This window comes from Seriola aureovittata, chromosome 1 (assembly GCF_021018895.1).
Source record: "Seriola aureovittata isolate HTS-2021-v1 ecotype China chromosome 1, ASM2101889v1, whole genome shotgun sequence".
Classification (NCBI taxonomy): domain Eukaryota; kingdom Metazoa; phylum Chordata; class Actinopteri; order Carangiformes; family Carangidae; genus Seriola; species Seriola aureovittata.
The window spans coordinates 34,240,045-34,258,086 of NC_079364.1; the positions used below are offsets into that span (position 1 = coordinate 34,240,045).

Sequence of the window (18,042 nt, forward strand, 5' to 3'; positions counted from 1 at the left end):
AACTGAACGTATTCATTATGACTCTCAGGAGGACTTTCACATAAACACACAGACACACTCAACACATACTGTTCGTGCATACCACACTAGCTAGCTGCAGCTAACATATGTACAGTAGGTAAATACATATACATTTTATTTAACCCAAAATACAATACATACACAGACATAAGCTCTCCCATGCCTAACCCCTGCCATACCTGCTGATTCCTCATATTTTTCCAGAAGAAAAATAAATAAATTAACAAATGTACACATACCCGTAAAAGATGGACATACATTTGCATTATTTTACATGCACCATCATTACAGTAAAAAAATATTTCCAGGCTTATTTTAAACTGGTTTCATATTTTATAAATGCGTATACATATATACATACATAAATGAATATACTTACATATACACACGTAAATATATGCATACTCACATACATATTGATGCACTAGATGTAGAGTTAGAAGCAGGAGCATGTTGTTTGAAGATGAACAAAAAGAGATAAAGACATGATAAGAGGTGATAGAGGTGACTCATCAGCCAGTGTCCTTCATTTATGTTCGACTGGTGTTGCTGTAGTAAACAGGATAGATTATGAATGTGTGTCGCCATCGACTGTCTCCCTCCTCATCTTTCTTGACCCTGTATATCTTCACCATCCCGTGTTTGAAGTCATCAGGTCTCAGCAATCGGGCAAGCTGTGAGGAGCACTAAGTAAAGTTAAAGAGAGGAGACACAGGAGCAGGTGGGAGAGAGGAGGATGATGGAGAAGTGCTAATTGCTCCCCTCACAGCTTCAGAGATGAAACTGATGTGAAACAATTTAGGGTTTGTGTAACTCCAGAGGGGTTTGCTCACATCAAAGTGTGAGAACACGCAGGCATGGTGTTAGTGTAACTGTGAAGTGTTGCACTGGCAGCAGACGTAGTCAACTAAAATGGCCCACTTGACTTAGTTTCTGATAACAGCTACTGAGCTATTAGAGAGGACTCACAGACAGGCTGGTAGACAGGTGGGAAAACAGATAGACAAGCTGGTGAAGTGAAGTGGCTTTAAGTGATTAAGTAAATCTTGTAGGCAGGAAGGCCATCTGGATTTCAAGGGAGTCCTTAACACAAAATACAATTCATGAAGCACAACAGCACAGCTGCACTCATACATCCACATAAGCTCTCCCATAAGCTCTCCCAGGCCTATCCCCTCCTACACCTGCTGATTCCTCTTATTTTTCCACAGTATAAATAAATAAATAAACAAATTAATAAATACGCACATACCCATAAAAGATGGAGATACATTAGTTTACATGCACCACCATGGCGTTAAAAACATACTTCCAGACTTATTTAAAATTGCGTTTATATTTTATATATGCGCATGGATAGATATATAAATGAATATACTTACATATACATATGTGAATATATGTATACACACATACATATTGATGCACTAGATGTAGAGTTAGAAGGTTGTTTGAACATGAACAAAGCCATGATAAGAGGTGATAGAGGTGACTCATCAGCCAGTTTCCTTCTACATTTATATTGGTCAGGTAGTCACAGTACAAAGTAAAAGAAATTACTTCATTTCATCCCTGAACTCAGCATGAGCCAGAGGACATGTGGTGTCCAAAGTCTGACTGTCACTCTTCATCACACCTTCACATAAAACTTAAAACTGAAAGCAATTGAACAAACCTACTGAAGCAGAAGGCTTGGCCGAAATGACTAGTTCAGTCTCTCTCAGAGAGAGGGGCCGAGATCTGCTCAGAGACAGTGGGGTCTGGTGAAAATGAGAAGTATAATGACAGGTATATCTGGGTGTCGTCTGCATAGTGGTGATATGAGAAGACATGTGAGCAGATAACTGGACCCAAGGAGGTGGGCTATATTACAAAGAGAAGAGGTCCTAGTACCGATCCTTCAGGGGACTCCTGTGAGGAGGTGATAGGATAAGGACATTTGATAGGATTGGTGGTTGTGGTCTAACAAGATCAGAACCGAGGACTGAGCTGCAGCTCTGGCTGCCCTGAGGTCCTGCCCTAGTACATGCAGCCTCCTCTGTCTCTCCATGCAGTTGATAAAACGGTTAAAAATACAAGTTATATATTCTTTCATGTCTGTGTCATATTCATATCAAGTCCAGACATTGAAACTATAGAATAGTGAAAAGTGTCAGTTACATATAATGTTGCTGGTATCATATCAGTAAGACTATCAACAAATGTTTCCCTGTTTATTTTTGCTGGGAGCCGCTCATCACAAGTGAAAAGCTGGTGAGATGCTGAATCTCTAGATCACACAAAGCAACAGCAAAACCTGAAAATGTGTCTCTTTCAAAGGGTTAAATCATCCATTCATCAAGTTCTATAGAGGAGATTTTGACATAGATATAGCCTAAAAATATCGGAATCTTACTTATAGACCATATCGCCTAGATGTACTTCAAATTTAAACCTTCTTGAGCAGGTGGAAGTGGTGCTTAAAAACTGTTGTCATGACGGACCCATTACAAAGATGGTCAGGAGTAATGTTAGAAGCAGCGGGAACTGTGACAGACTACATACAGCACCTTGACATTCACTGTTGAGGTTTTCATTACTTATGACCATATGTATGTTGGCCCTCACCTTGATAAAACATTGGAAATACAACAGAATCAATGACAAATCATTGATAAATTATTAATGAGGTAACAGAGAAACACATTGCGCCTGATTTACTAAGATTCCAAATAAATAGCGCTAAATTGCGTGCGCACACGGATAGATTGCGCGCGCTGCCTGTTTGGGGCTTGCGGGTTATTTACTTAGATTAACAGCACAATTGACTACAGGTGCAAAAGTGATTGAGCCCGCCCTATTTAAATGAGGATTTTGCACGAGTTAAGGGTGTTCACCATGGCGAATGCAAACGAGCAGACCCAACGGAAGCGCAAAAGCAAATTTGAAGCCACGGAATTGGAGCTGCTGGAGCAAGAGGCAAACAAGCACATTTCTGAGTTACAGCAAAGGAATTTAACCGTTATTAGGAGGAACGCAATATGGGAGGAAATCTGTGACAAGGTTAATGCTGTGGGGAAAACCAAAAGAACACCGGATGAAATGAAGAAAAGGTGGCAAGACATTCGTAGAAGAACAAAGGAAAAAATCGCAAAGAATAACATATCGGCAAATAAAACAGGTGGGGGACCAGCGGAGGAGGACCCTCTGTCTCCCATTGAACAGCAGGTGCAGCTGACGTTCTGCGATGAGCAGATTACTAGGATAGAGGGCTATGACACCCAACCACATGCAGACCAAGGTAAGCCCATATAGTACAAACACGCATTTCTTTTGTTGGATAGCTATTTTTAATTCATTCAGGTACACCACATAAGACATGAACGTGCGTCATGAACCTTCTTTAGCTGTGCAATGGAAAAGCATAATTGCCAAAAGGGGTTTTTTTGTTTGTGCGTTCCAGCAGGGGTGCAGAAGTGTGTGCATTTTAATTTGTTTTAAGTTTCACGAAAAAATTATAGGAACTAGGCCTAACTAAATGTTTCCTATGTCCAAAAGAAAGTGGGCTTTAGTACATAAAAATGTGAGTTTTTGGTTTTGTCAAAATAGCACAAACAAGAAACACTTGACATTATGATGCAACATTTATTATTTAAGGATTTTCTGAACTCCTTTTTTTTTTTCAAAACGAATGACTTTTTTGTTTTTCTTTTTCAAAGGACAATCATGGCATCGCCGGATAACCGATATGTCTCGATTATTTTTTATTCTGCCATTCCAAAAAGAGTGACACGAACAGAAAAGATGCGTTCTCTCCGTTGCCTGTCGTGCCTACGCCGCCTCCTTGCAACAATGACCGCAGCCATCTGTGCGCACGGCTGTGCCAGGTAGCCTAAGAGTTGACTTTCAAACGTTCTAAATATAGATGCAAAAATAAACAGCACAATTAGTTTCAGTTTTGGTAAATCACATTGCGTGCGCAAAATTAATCTATTTGCATCTACTCTTCCCAATATTTTGCGCGTTCTGGCAGGCACGCCTATATTGCATATTCATGAAGGCAGAAGCGCAAAATGGATAGCGCGTGTTATTTTGCCCTCGGTGCGCCCGGTTGGTAGATCAGCATCAACATGTGTTTGCGCGTGCTGTTGCGTTTGCGCATGTTTTTACGCACGCAAAGCTTTAGTAAATCAGGCCCATTGTGTCATGTCTCATGTCTCATCTGTCAGGTCTCTCATGTGATAGCATATATAGTATTTTAATAAAACACTGTGGGCTTCTTCAGTTTTCTCACTGGTGAATCTTATATTCACCTGTTGTTATGATCAACTGAACTGATGGTCAGAGTTACAAAACTAAAACTTTGAGTTTAATAAATCATAGTTTTCTCACAGCAACAGACTCACCGAGAGCAGCTGTTCTGTCATAAACACAAATTCACATTACAAGTCTCTGAACTGCAACCTGCTCATTTATTACAGATCACTGTGGATAAGAGCAGCTGAACAGCAGAACTGTGAGTACAGAACACAGAAAAATATTTTTTATGGATCAGGGTCCAGGTGTAAATGGAAGGACAAGTGTTAAAAAAAAAAAAAAAAAAAAAAAAAAAAGATTCTGGTCAGTTAACCTCTGCTGCACCGATCCTTATCCAGAAAGAGACTTAAGTCTGTTTTATTAGAGGTCGCACAGGTGGGGAAGCATCAATATTCCACACCTGTTCAATAGGGGTCAGGCATGAACTTGTGAACATGAACATTCTCTTCTGTCTACAAAAGGCCAATTTGGTGACTTCAAGTGAAATTTTTGGAGTTAAATTCAGAGAGGTCTACATACTGCAGCTTAGAAAACACTGCAAATAGAGTAATAAAATTAAAGGTGACCTAATATGCTATGCTGAGTTTTTCCTTTCTTATAGTGTGTTATATAGGTTTTTGTGCATGTAAATGGTCTCCAGAGTCACAAGGATCTCAGTTTACACCAAAGGGAGTAACTGTCAGGGTAAAAACCCAATCTTCTCCTTTGTATGAAATGCCTCGTTGGGAGTCCAGCCATTACTTCCTGGTCCTATTGACGTCAATACCTCTTTTGGTGCTGCCTACCTGCAACTTGGACACCCCCTGCAAGCTTGGAATGCCCCCACATAACTACTTAGAATTAAGAGTTTTCTTTAGTTTTGTAGCCATAAAGACACCATGTTCTCAACTGCCTGCAGAAATGTGCTTTATTTTTCCATGGTTCTCCACTGCTCCAAACATTATAATGTGAGCCTGCACATCAAGGAGTTAGACACTTCATTTTCACAACAATTTTTTCTGTAATTCACACTTCACTCTCAGGCTCACAGCCTGTCAGTCTGCATTATTATTGTGGATTTGTGATGTTAACCATGTTACCGTGGCCTGATCACGTTAGTAATAAGCAGCAAAGGGAAAGATATAAATGCTTAAATATTTGTCAGTATTGACATTCTGTACCTCATTGGCGCAGATAAATTATCCAAAGTTTAACCACTGAGTTCGTTTTTCAGTAACTATGCACACTAAAGTTTAATTTATTCAGATTTACTGGCATCGTAAATCAACAGGATTTGAAGCGGTGGAGACTCCCTATCAGGACTGTTGTGGAGAGACGCATGCAATGTAAGATGGAGGCCATCTTTGACAATACCTACCACCTTCTCCACAACATTCTGGCAGGACAGAGAAGCAGCTACAGGTGCAGCAAACATCTCATCTCACTGTGCTGCAGAACAGAGAGGTTCAGGAGATCCTTTGTTCCCACTGCCATCAGGCTATACAACACCTCAGCCAAAGAAAGTGGACTAATCTAATTATTATTATTGTTTATTTATTATCAACCTTTATTATTATTAGTAGTAGTAGTAGTAGTAGTATTAGTATTGTTGTTGTTGTTATTATTATTATTATTATTATTATTATTATTATTATTATTATTATCAACAATGAGCTAATGGACACATGAATTGTCCCTAGGGGATAAATAAAGTATCTATCTCTCTATCTATCTACCTGTCGACCGTCTGTCTGCTCTTCCATTATTTATATTCCTTTAGTCTGGAAGTGTCCATACTTAAAAAATCAACAGAGTTTCTCATAAAAGTATTCCATCCGAAGTCTTGTTTTTCACAGCCTCTTCATATTTCTACCTACTTCCTGCTGCGGGACGGTGGGTATGCATGTTTCTGCTCCAGTCCAGCTTGTGAAGGTGAATCAGGTTTGTCATCTTCTGGTTCCGAATCGGATCATTTTTAATTTCCTTTGTAGACCCCTGACTTTCTGATGGATATTTGTTGGATTTTCATCTTCATGCCAAAGAAAACTACTATCTTAATAAGGACAACATTAGCTGTAAATTAAAGTATAGAAAAAATACTTTTTTCCCAAAAAGTGTAGTTTGCAAAAACATTTTTTTCAGCCTTAACCTGTGTGTGCAGGTTCTTCTCAGGCTCTATACTTCCCCAACAACTTCCAGCAAGTACAAGGTACAAGGCAAAACAGGTGCCTCACTACACTCACTCTGCTTGTTAAGATTATTGGAAAGGAAACTCACTTTTTCTGAATGAAATAAATGTAGTATTGAATATTAAATGACTTCTTTTATCCCTGTGTGTATGTGTGTGTGTTTGTGTTATGTGCATGCGTGCGCATGTTATAGATCTATCGACGTTGCTGGCTGGTGTTTAAGAAGTCGTCCAGTAAAGGACCTCGTCGTCTGGAGAAATACCCTGATGAGAAGTCTGCCTACATCAGAACCTGTCCTAAGGTGTGTGTGTGTGTGTGTGTGTGTCTGTCACAGGTATACAGGCAGGAGGAAACATAAAGAGTCGAGAGACACACTTTGACAAGGATTATAGCTTAGTCTGATTCTTGTACTTCTGCGCTCACTGAGGATCAACAATCCCTCTTACTCTTTTTATTCACACGCAGAGTGTGTATTCTGGTTTTATCTTTGTTTCCGAAGTTTCACAGGACACACAATAACAATGATAGAGCCTGAAACAAGATAAAAAGATTCATAAAAGGTTTTACTTGTACAAAACAGTGTTAGTCCATACGGACCAGTGAACTGGCTGAACCTTCTCAGACAAATATTCTTTTAAGTCTTTTTTGAACCATTGATACTTTTACCACAGGAGTTGATGCAGAGTAGTAATTTGTCACAGTTTCACAAAACTCTGTAATTTGCATGATGACGACTGTAATGGCTTGGAACTTTCAGCAGTAAAATGTAAGTTTCTGAAGTGAAGCAGCAAATCTGAACTTCCTCTGTTCGCCTTAAACATACAACAGAAAACCTATTTTACTGAGTCACCATCACTTTAATCAGACAACACCAAGTAGGTGAATAAGCCCTGACTTCCACTGTGTTAATTGTTTTACCCTCAACCTGTTGCCTAGGTGACAGAAATTAGCAACGTCAAGAATGTCACACGGTTGCCTCGGGATACCAAGCGACAGGCTGTGGCCATTGTGTTTACAGATGATACCTCACGCACCTTCACCTGTGAATCAGGTAATGTGTGGACGCACATGCACGCTTGCCCCCACACACACACACACACACAAACACACACACACACACACACACAGACTCACAGAGTTGTGTGAAATATGCAGATACCAATATATTTGCAATTACATTGACCAATAATTGACCGGACTTCAGTACACAGCTGCAGTCAAGAAATGTCAGGACACTGTTGTGTCTTGTTTGTGTAATCTGTCCATAGACAGAAATTTTTGTGATTTTATTGGATGTTACCTCTTAGTTTATCCTTTGCATACAGTTTCTGTGCAGTGTCTGCAGCTGTAGCTCAGGTTGTCAGATAGGGTAGACTGGGAATGGTTGTAACACTTTTTGTCTCAGCACCTATATGTTGTGATGGAGCTTCAAATTTTCACACAAAGTCTCCTTATTTGTCCACTACACATCAATGTTTCCAACTTCTTCAACTATATCACAGAATTCATTAAGTGATGTTAAATACAAGGCATTCCATTGTTACAACCTGCCCCACCACTGGGATGAGTTGTAACACTAAGAGTGAAGAATTACAAATTCAGACCACACCACAAATTATGCAGTAAGTCTAAGTAACACTTCACTATCAACCAAGAACAAAAAGAACTCACCACTGACTTTTAAAGCACTTTAAGAATGACTATAATCAACAACAATGAGCTGTTATTGATACTATAACTTTCAGATTTAATTTTTTCTCAGCCACGGTCTTAGCATACTGGAAAAATGGGTAGGATGGAGAAAATGTGTTTAGGTGAAGGTGTTAGAACCATCCACACCCCTGTCAGCCATTGTTTACCTAGCTGTGGCAAATGGTGGTTTGTAATTAGCTTATATTAGTTACATAAGTTACTTCATTCTAACTTCAATAGTGTCAGTACTAATCATATAATGATATAACTAATATAGACTTGGTGCAAAAAATGACTTTGTTAGCTGAAAATGGTAAATCTGCATAAGTCTTCACACAGCTGTGCAATTTCACATAAAAGGTCAGGAGGTCAGGTCTGACGTGACCTCCCTTCCTATCTCTCGCTCTACAGAGCTGGAGGCTGAAGACTGGTTCAAGACACTGTCTATTGAGTGTCTGGGCATGCGACTCAATGACATCAGTATGGGAGAGCCTGACCTGCTGGCTGCCGGGGTCCAGTGTGAACACACAGGTAGTTCCAAATCAAATTTTCAGAATAAAAGTTTCCATGTCAGTAGCTTGTCTAGGCCTAGTCTGCCACCACAGCAATCTTTGTTTTAGTGTTTAGCTTCCAGCTCAGATTATCAGAATTGATTGTTTTGTTGGTGGGTGGGAAGCAAGTGAGGGATCATGTCCTTGTTGCTTCTCCTAAAGCTTGAAATAAACCACAGTAGTGAAAAGGACTATAGTTTTTATAAAATGTTTGATTTTTACATATAATTGTATAAATTCTATGTTGTGTATATACATCAGAGGGTTCCTTTCTAAAAGATGAAACAGGTTTGTGTGGTTTTATGTTCATATTCTAAGCTAAATGTACTGTTTCTTTCTCTGTAATGTGTTGTTTTTAAACAAAGAATAAACTAACAATTATTGTATTAGCATTCAACAGTGTATCCCATGAGCCACAGAAGTTCTGTCAAAGTCTCATGGCTGCTTTATTTGAAATCTTTTATCACTGTTAAAATACGTTTTTCAAATGTTACTGGAGACCAAGACTGGTGGCAGAAAAACAACAGAAACAAGTGGAGGGAAATAGACAAGATAAGGAATAAGGAAAAAATGTCTTTGACATTGGATGTCAGAATAGTAATGCAAAAAAAGATTACTTCCATCTTTAGGCTATAGAATTACTTTCGTCAAAGACACCTGGACTGATGAAATCTGTTTATGACACTCAAAGACAAAATCAATGATGTAGCTAATAACAATAAATTAGTAACAGCGGCAAGCTGGTGTTCTCAGTGGGCTCTTTTATAATAAACACCACTGGCCAATGTTAGCAACATTAGCATGTACAGCATGTAGACAAACCAAACTGCTCATAGAGAGCTAAGTTCTAACATTACTCAGTGTTTATGTATTTAATGAATGAACGGGACAGACAGTGATAATATATCTGTCTTATAACACACAAAAAGGTTGAGCATGGAGTACAGTAGTACAGAGCCAGCAGACAACCTGAGACTTGACTTCCCAAAGACGCAAAGCAGAAAATAAACTTTTTTAAGTTTGAATTTATTAAAATCCTAAAGTAAACTATATAATTAAGACTTTGAAACTTTACTAACTAACTTTAATACCAACATTCTCAATTACCATTTTTAATTATCAGTATTCAGAGACCTGACAGATTTCCAAATGAGTTGCAATTTGCTTATAAAGACTTGGACTTGAGATTTGACTTCAATAGGAGGCAATGTAACTGACATATTGTAAATTTGTTGTGTTGTTGGCAAACTTGATCTACATAACCATACAGAGCAAGTTGTGCTTGTGCCCACCTGTTGAATCTAAGTTCAATATTCACTTTCCCTCACTCACACTAAATGATCCACTATGCTCACCAGCTGGTGACTAACATTGGCTGTCATGTTGTGTTGGGCAGTGTACAGTGGATTTTTCCATCTTTTTAGCTGGAAACTGCTGCTGCATGGAAACACTGAGATTGCACTAGAATAGTGAAGTTGTTAAACCAATTCAACAAACTCTGTAGAGCTGAGGGGAACAACAAAATCGGATGATAAAAATATTAATTAGGGTGGCTTTAAACACAATTTTAGTGTTTGGTACTCTTTTAGCTTAGAAGATGGAAAGCAACATGCTTCATCTTCTCAGAAAAACTGATAAAAATGACAATAAGCAATAAACAAGTGCTCAACAAGTGACCTGTGCAAGTGAAAATACATCCCTGACACTGTTCCTGTCATTCCTCATCTCTTCAGAGCGCTTCAGCGTGTTCCTCCTCCCCTGTCCCAACCTAGACATCTACGGCGAGTGCATGATGCAGATCACCCACGAGAACATTTACCTGTGGGACATTCACAACCCTCGCACAAAGCTGGTCACCTGGCCGCTATGCTCCCTGCGGCGCTACGGACGCGATGCCACCCGCTTCACCTTTGAGGCTGGACGGTGAGACCAGGATTTGGGTGGTTGGGAAAGGAAAGGGGGAGATGTTTGCTCACTGACTGTCCCAAGATAAACACAGGTTCCAAACATCACACACACACACACACACACACACACACACACACACGCACACACATACACATACAAAGTTAGAGACGCCACAATGAGCTTACGGTCAGTCCAAGGATATTTCTCTCTCTCTCACACACACACACACCACACCACACCACACCACACACCACACACACACCATACACAGGTTGGTGTGTTGGTCTGAGCCCCATGAAAAGATTGATTGAATAGATTAGATGATGAATCAATGCTTGGACAGAGCTCCATCTCCTCTTTGATAAAACCAGACCACCTATGATTGAGTCAGCATGCAGATAATTTGCTTATTTATTTATTTATTTTGCACAATTTAAAATACATAGAAAATGAGAAAGAAAACAAATAGCATACAGTGCAAGGACAGGCAAAAACCTTGATGGGCTTATTTTAAGCCTCTACCTAAGTATGTTAAAATATTACAACATTATAAGGATAGAAAATAAACATGCCAGAAAATAACGCAAGTACATAAAAATAACTAAAAAATGATAGATTCAAAATATATATATAAAATTAACAGCAATAATGACATTGATAACAAGACAAGAGCAAAACATGTGATAATGTAATGTGTGTACAATATGAGGAAAACAAATAAGACATTAATACATGGACAGTAGAACATGGGAAAGATGGTTATAAAACAGCACTTAAATGGTCTTTTAAACATCTTTTGTAAGATTTTATAGAGGAACAGGATCTTTGCCAAATGGAGAAAGCCATTCCATAATTTGATACCCCTACATCTTATTGAAAATTGACCTCTGCAAGTGAGAAATTAGGTAAGAAGAAAATCACAAGATTCGTCATAAGACGAGTTGATTAAGAATGGGCATGTGAGTTTACCTTAAAGTATGTTTTGAAATGCTCAGGAATATTCCCTCTGATTGAGTATATCTTATAAATAAACACACACATTTGAAAAATGTTGATATCATAAACAGTAAGAATCTGTAGTTTCTGACATAAAGGAGCAGATGAGAGGTGTGATTCTGATTGGGTTGCAATCCTAACAAATTGTTTCTGGAGGACCAATAATTTGTTTAGAGTAGTAAGTATTTGCCTAAACTATATTATAATGTGAAAGATAGGGATAAATTAGACTATAATAAAGAGTAAGGAGAGTGGTCACAAAATGGCTAACTCTCCTTATTATACCAATAGATTTATTTATTTTTCTTCTAACCCAGTTAGTTTGTTCTCTCTAACTCAAAGTCTCATCAACAAAAATTCCCAGAAATCTTGCATTTGACACTTAAGGCATCTCAACTGACACAATTGTAATTTTACATAAATCCTTAGAGTATTTTTTTGTATTTAAAGATAATGTATTTCATCTGAACCATGTAACATAGGTAGTTAAACCAACATTTGCCTCCTTAACCATCCATCCATCCATTTTCTACCGCTTATCCTGTAGTAGGGTCGCGGGGGGGCTGGAGCCTATCCCAGCATCTTTTCGGGCGAGAGGCGGGGTACACCCAGGACAGGTTGCCAGTCCATTGCAGGGCAAACATATAGAGACAGACAACCATTCACAATCACAGCCACACCTATGGTCAATTTAGAGTATCCAATTAGCCTAGTCCCCATTTTTGCATGTCTTTGGACTGTGGGAGGAAGCCGGAGTACCCGGAGAGAACCCACACTGGCACGGGGAGAACATGCAAACTCCACACAGAAAGATCCCACGGCCGAGCCAGGACTCGAACCCGGAACCTTCTTGCTGTGAGGCGACAGCGCTAACGACTGCACCACTGTGCAGCCCCCATCCTTAACCAATGAATTAAAATTTGAATGAGAGCGGACTAGAGTTGTGTCATCTGTAAACATTATTGGCTTTGTTGGAATAGCAACCCTTAGCACAAACAAACTGTCTTCTGTTGGAGACATAATTCTTTAACCATTTATATGTAGCATCATGAAAACCATATTTATACAGCTTTTCCAATAAAATATGATGGTTAACTGTATCAAAAACTTTTTGAAATGTCTATGAAAATACAACAAATTCATTATTTTCAAGTGCAGATGTAACCTTATCAATCAGGTGAAGCAGAGCCAGTGGTGGAGTGATTTTTTCCTGAAACCATACTGATGTTTGTAAAGAATTGAATTAGAATAAGGATGAAAGAGTCCTTCTGTATATATTTTTTTCTAATATTTTTGAAAAACATGGAAAAATAGATATGGGTCTATAATTATAAAAACAACATGGATCATCTCCTTTAAATATTGGAATAACATTAACAATTTTTAAATCCACTGGCACGACACCTGTTTTCGAGGAGAGAGAAAAGATGGAAGAGAGTGGTTGCAATATTGAATGTTTCACCTGTTTGACAAGGAATGCAGAAATATTGTCATGACCGGCTGAATATATTTTTAGTTTATCAGTTTAGTCACTTATTTATTTGATATCAGTGGACTTAAAGGAAGAAATAACAGGAAAATTTCTTGGAATAAAATCCAGTGGATTACCATGTCAAGCAGGAATTTTATTAGCTAATTCATAACAAATATTAACAAAGAATTCAAAAAACTTTTGAGCTACATATGGATTGTTGAGAGAATTTTCACCATCCAAGAGGACTTAGTCTTTTCTCTTTGCAACAACTGATTACTTTCCACATAGTTTTTATATCTTTTGAACACCTCTTTCATTGAAATATTTCTTTTTTGCAGATCTAATGGAATGAGTATATTATAAGATTAATAAACACTATGGGTAAGAGAAGTAGGATTTGAGACATATTTTCTATACAGTTTATTCTTTTTCCTCAACAGCTTCAGTAAATCAACCGTAAACCAAGGTTTATTTAAGTCTTGACTGTATTTCTTGGTAGAACTGCCAACTGGAAAACAATCATTAAAAGTAAAACCAATGGCTTTAATAAAACGTTAATATGCAAAATCAGTATTATTTTGATGATCCCATGAAATACTGGCAAAGATATCTTTAAATTTAGAAATATTTGACTTATAATTATACAAAAAGACTCATAATTCTTTAATGCATTATTTTATCTGTATGTTTAGCTCTGTTATCCTTGATTAAAGAGTACTGAAATATGGGGAAATGATCTGACAAGTCTGACCATAAGACCCCAGATTTCATTCCTTCACTCAAAGAGTGAGTTAATATGTTGACAATCAAAGTTGATGGATTTTCTGTAACTCTTGTAGATTTGTGGATAAGAGGGAAAAAGTAATTAGAATAAAGAATATTTAGGAAATCGCCAGTAAGGGTATCTAATAATTTTTTTAAAGAGGTTTATATTGAAATCACCCAAAATATCACAGGCGTTATCCCCATTGGTCAAGAGAACTGGAAAAACTTAAATTAAAATCTTTGATACTTAAGTCAGGTGGGCAATGAATAACACCAACAATAACATTCTTTCCACCAGAGACACCGGAAGGCTCTAAAATAAATCGATTCCACTTCCGCCCCATTTGATTTCAGAGAGAGATCTTCCCTAATTTTAAATTCATAGTCACAATGTATAAACAGAGATACTCCACCTCCAGTTCTAGGGAACTGATTTGTATTTGGTTAATTCAAAGATTTCTCTGGAGTTTTCTGTAAGCCATGTTTATGATAAAGCAAGAACAGAAAAGTCACGCTTAAGTGAAGATAAAAAATTAATGACTTTATCATAATTTCTGGAAAGACTCCTTATAGTCAGATGAAAAGTAGAGAATACATAAGGAGGCATAGAAACACATAAGTTATTGAATTGTGTTTCGTTATAAAAGCTACAGAAGTTTGAGGCGTCAAGTGACGAAAAAAGATTTAAGTTTGGGTCAACATCAAAATTGTTTGAGTCAACTGAAGAATAATCGAAAGGTTTAAAAAGCTGGCATTGAAAATCAGATTTATTGTAGCCCATAGTGTGAGTAAAGAATAATGTGCAATAGATGAGTGGTCAGATAGGTAATCAAAGTACTGTATAAAAGCCTAATGGTGGAGATTAATGAGCCAAACTCTGAGTGTTGGCCTTTCTTTGTTGTGGTGGATTTTGGGTTGATGGATGGACAATAAGTTTTCTCACTTTTTCTTCAGATTCAGACACCTTCTCTTTCTCAGACTCTTTAATGCCATCTACAACAATATTATGTTGCCTTGACTGGCCCTCCAGATATTCTGTCTTTTGCAGATTGTGTCCAAATCAGTCCTGGTTTCACTACAGTGTTTTTTTTTTTAATTGTCAAAATCCTTTCAAGTCATTTCTAAACTCACCTTAAAATCATAGACTTGCTTTGATAGATCACCAATCCTCCTATTTGAAGAATTAACTATGATCTGTACACAAGTTTTGAAGCTTTTTTACTGTTGTTCAAGCAAAGCTCTGTAGAAGTCTTTTTGCTGGTCCAATAATTCACATACTTGAGCCATTGTGACATGTTCCTCAGTGGTGTTGTCTGAAGCTTTGGGTGGCATGGTTGTGTGTGTGTGTGTGTGTGTGTGTGTGTGTGTGTGTGTGTGTGTGTGTGTGTGTGTGTGTGTGTGTGTGTGTGTGTGCGCGCGCATGTGTGTGCGTGTGCGTGCGTGTGTGTGTGTGTGTGTGTGTGTGTGTGATAAAACAGAATCAGTTAGTTTACTAGTGAATGGGCTAAGCTTACTCAGACTTGAACATACAGACATGAAACCGATTTACCTCCAGAATAAATCCACTTAGAAATTAGTTGTCTGTGCATCCATGGCTCCACTTTCCAATGTTGATGTTCCTGTTATATACCAAAATAAAATAATAAAATGCAAAACAAAAAAAAAGAAAAAGGAAAAAGAAAAAATCAGTAGGACCAGACAGTTCACAAAAGCTTTATTGCGGCTGTAATTGTTACTGGTGTAGGGGTAAAATCACTGACCAGCCCAGGTGATGTTAAAATCACCTCCTCCCCCTAGAGAAATAAATCCAGGCCCAGTCGAGGCAGGTCTCCAGACTATTGTCTGGCTCGTGTGTCGGCCCATGCTGTTCTGTGCTGCTTCATACTGACTCCCTGTTGTGTGCAGGATGTGTGACAGTGGTGAAGGCCTCTACACCTTCCAGACCAGAGAAGGAGAACAGATTTACCAGAGGGTTCACTCCTCCACACTGGCCATCGCTGAGCAACACAAGAAGGTCTTGCTGGAGATGGAGAAAAATAGCAGGGTGAGAGTCTGGCTTATCTCAGGTTTAACTTTCATATTATTGTCATTGTCCAATGCAGACAATGCAGACCCCCAGGGCCCCCAAAAGCCCTGTTAACTGTGTGTCACTTGTTTTTTGGCAGTTTGAGTCATTGCGAAATCTAATCTCTAGTCTTCAACCCTGAATTACTTTATTTTATATGGTGGTGTATATCTCTGAATAAAGCTAAAGCCACACTTGTCATTAATTTTGTATTGATAACAGATAAAATGACCATGTTTTTAAGTAGCTGTACAGAGCTTGATAATGACACTGTGGATATTGTAGAGCAGCTAACAGAAGAATTTTATTTATTTATTTTTTAATCTTTTTTTTATTCAGCGTAGTTTCACTGAGAGGCAAGCTGTCTTTTATAGGAACACCCTGATCATAATCACACAGTTACACATTCACATCTGGAAGCTGCCCAGTACAACCACAGTCTGACCTGCTGGCCACTGAGTAGCTCCGCTGGAGCTGGTGGGGGTTAAGGGCCTTGCTCATGGGCAGCCCAGTAGGGATAATGAGGATTTGGATAAGTGCTGCTCTTTCACTTTTCTTGACATAGTGGAGGATTTATCACAAAATAATCTCACATAATCTCAGCATCTGATGGAGACCAAAACAGAGCTAAAGTAGAGTGAATACTGGTCATTGATCATGTGGTATTAGAGGTCGTCAACACGGACCAGCAGCAGAGACAAGTTCATTTAGCCACTATTAGAAGGATTACCCTCCAACACAGTGAAAAGCTTTTGTTTTTAAAAAAGACATAGAATAAAATAATAAATACAGCAAAAATCCTTGAAATTAGAAAAGCGTTATAAGTAATTGTTCATGAGCATCATTCAGTTAGTTCCTGGGTGGTACAGTCTGACTCTGTGATAACAGAAATAATAAATGTTAGTCTGACTACTGCAGTAATGCTGTCATGATTGTAACAGTGTAGGTATGTGATGATCTGTTGTTAATTGTGGTACTGTTGCTGTTGTTTTAAATCCCTAATGATGTGTGTCTCTGACTCCCAGCTTATGTCTAAGGGTTCAGAGTCCAGCTCCTACCCCTGCACGCCCACTGCCATCCTGCCCCGGTCTGCCTACTGGCACCACATCACTGCAAACCAGACCGGCATGGATCCTGGCACCGGTAGGCCAAACACACCAGCTTTTACACAAGTTTTTTTCTTATATTGTATCTCATAGGTATAGGACATGACCATGACATCTAATTCCATTTTCATTGTACCTGTAACTACACTGTACACCTGTATACTCCACATCAGATTAAACCCTTTCATGTGTTACTTTACTTTACTTCTACTTTACTACTTACTTTACTACTTTCAATTAAACATAATTTTCATCTGGTCAAGATTTAAATGTACGGTGGCCCTGAGAGCTCAACACACTGCAACTTAAGAAAACACACGCAAATGACAAAACACAAACAAATTCAGAAAACATCTTCATCAATTTGACATGAGCTCCAAATATTCACAACACAACCAAACACACTGCAAGTAGCACAGACGACAACGGAAGTGTTTCCAGGGACGCTCTTGTTCATTGATTGGTGACTTTTGAGGTTAAAAGCATTGAGCAAGTATGTCCCAGCCAAGTTAATCACTTTTTAGTGTCCCCTGGAAACAGCATCTGTGTCCCAGCCAGGTGTGTTTGTGTATTTGTTTGTGTTTTGTCTGTTTGTATGTGTTTTTTTTAAGTTGCAGAGCTTTGAGCTCTCAGGGCCACCATATAGATAGGAATAAAAATTATCCAACTGAAGCAGATTCTATATTAGATTAATGGGTGATTCTTACCATTGAGGTGATTCACAACTTCACATACAATGAAAAAAGTTTGTTTCAGTTGTTTAAAACCTTTTTTTTTTTCCTTTTTTTTTTAAAAAGGATAAAATAATTCCAACTGTAATGTCTCCTATTTGGTCTTTCAAAGAATATGTTTCAATTGCTTTTAGAGAGTCGGATGAGAACTCTGACATCAGTGTGTTGAAGTACGTAGCCGGAGTCTGGACATAGTTAGCGTAGCTCAGCATAAAGACTGCAAGCAGGGGGAAACTGCTCTTGTATCTGCTCTGTGCTGATGTAACAGT

General features: G+C 38.4%; 1 protein-coding gene across 2 annotated transcripts in view; it reads left to right on the top strand.

Annotated features, from left to right (window-relative positions):
- Positions 1–18,042, top strand: part of dok4 (docking protein 4) — a 114,222-nt gene that overhangs the window by 84,127 nt on the left and 12,053 nt on the right. For both annotated transcript variants that reach the window (XM_056382563.1, XM_056382554.1), the window contains exons 3-8: positions 6,679–6,786; positions 7,422–7,536; positions 8,589–8,708; positions 10,462–10,651; positions 15,777–15,915; positions 16,962–17,079. In XM_056382563.1, coding sequence (XP_056238538.1) covers positions 6,679–6,786; positions 7,422–7,536; positions 8,589–8,708; positions 10,462–10,651; positions 15,777–15,915; positions 16,962–17,079 — 790 coding nt within the window. The remainder of the gene's footprint in view (positions 1–6,678; positions 6,787–7,421; positions 7,537–8,588; positions 8,709–10,461; positions 10,652–15,776; positions 15,916–16,961; positions 17,080–18,042) is intronic.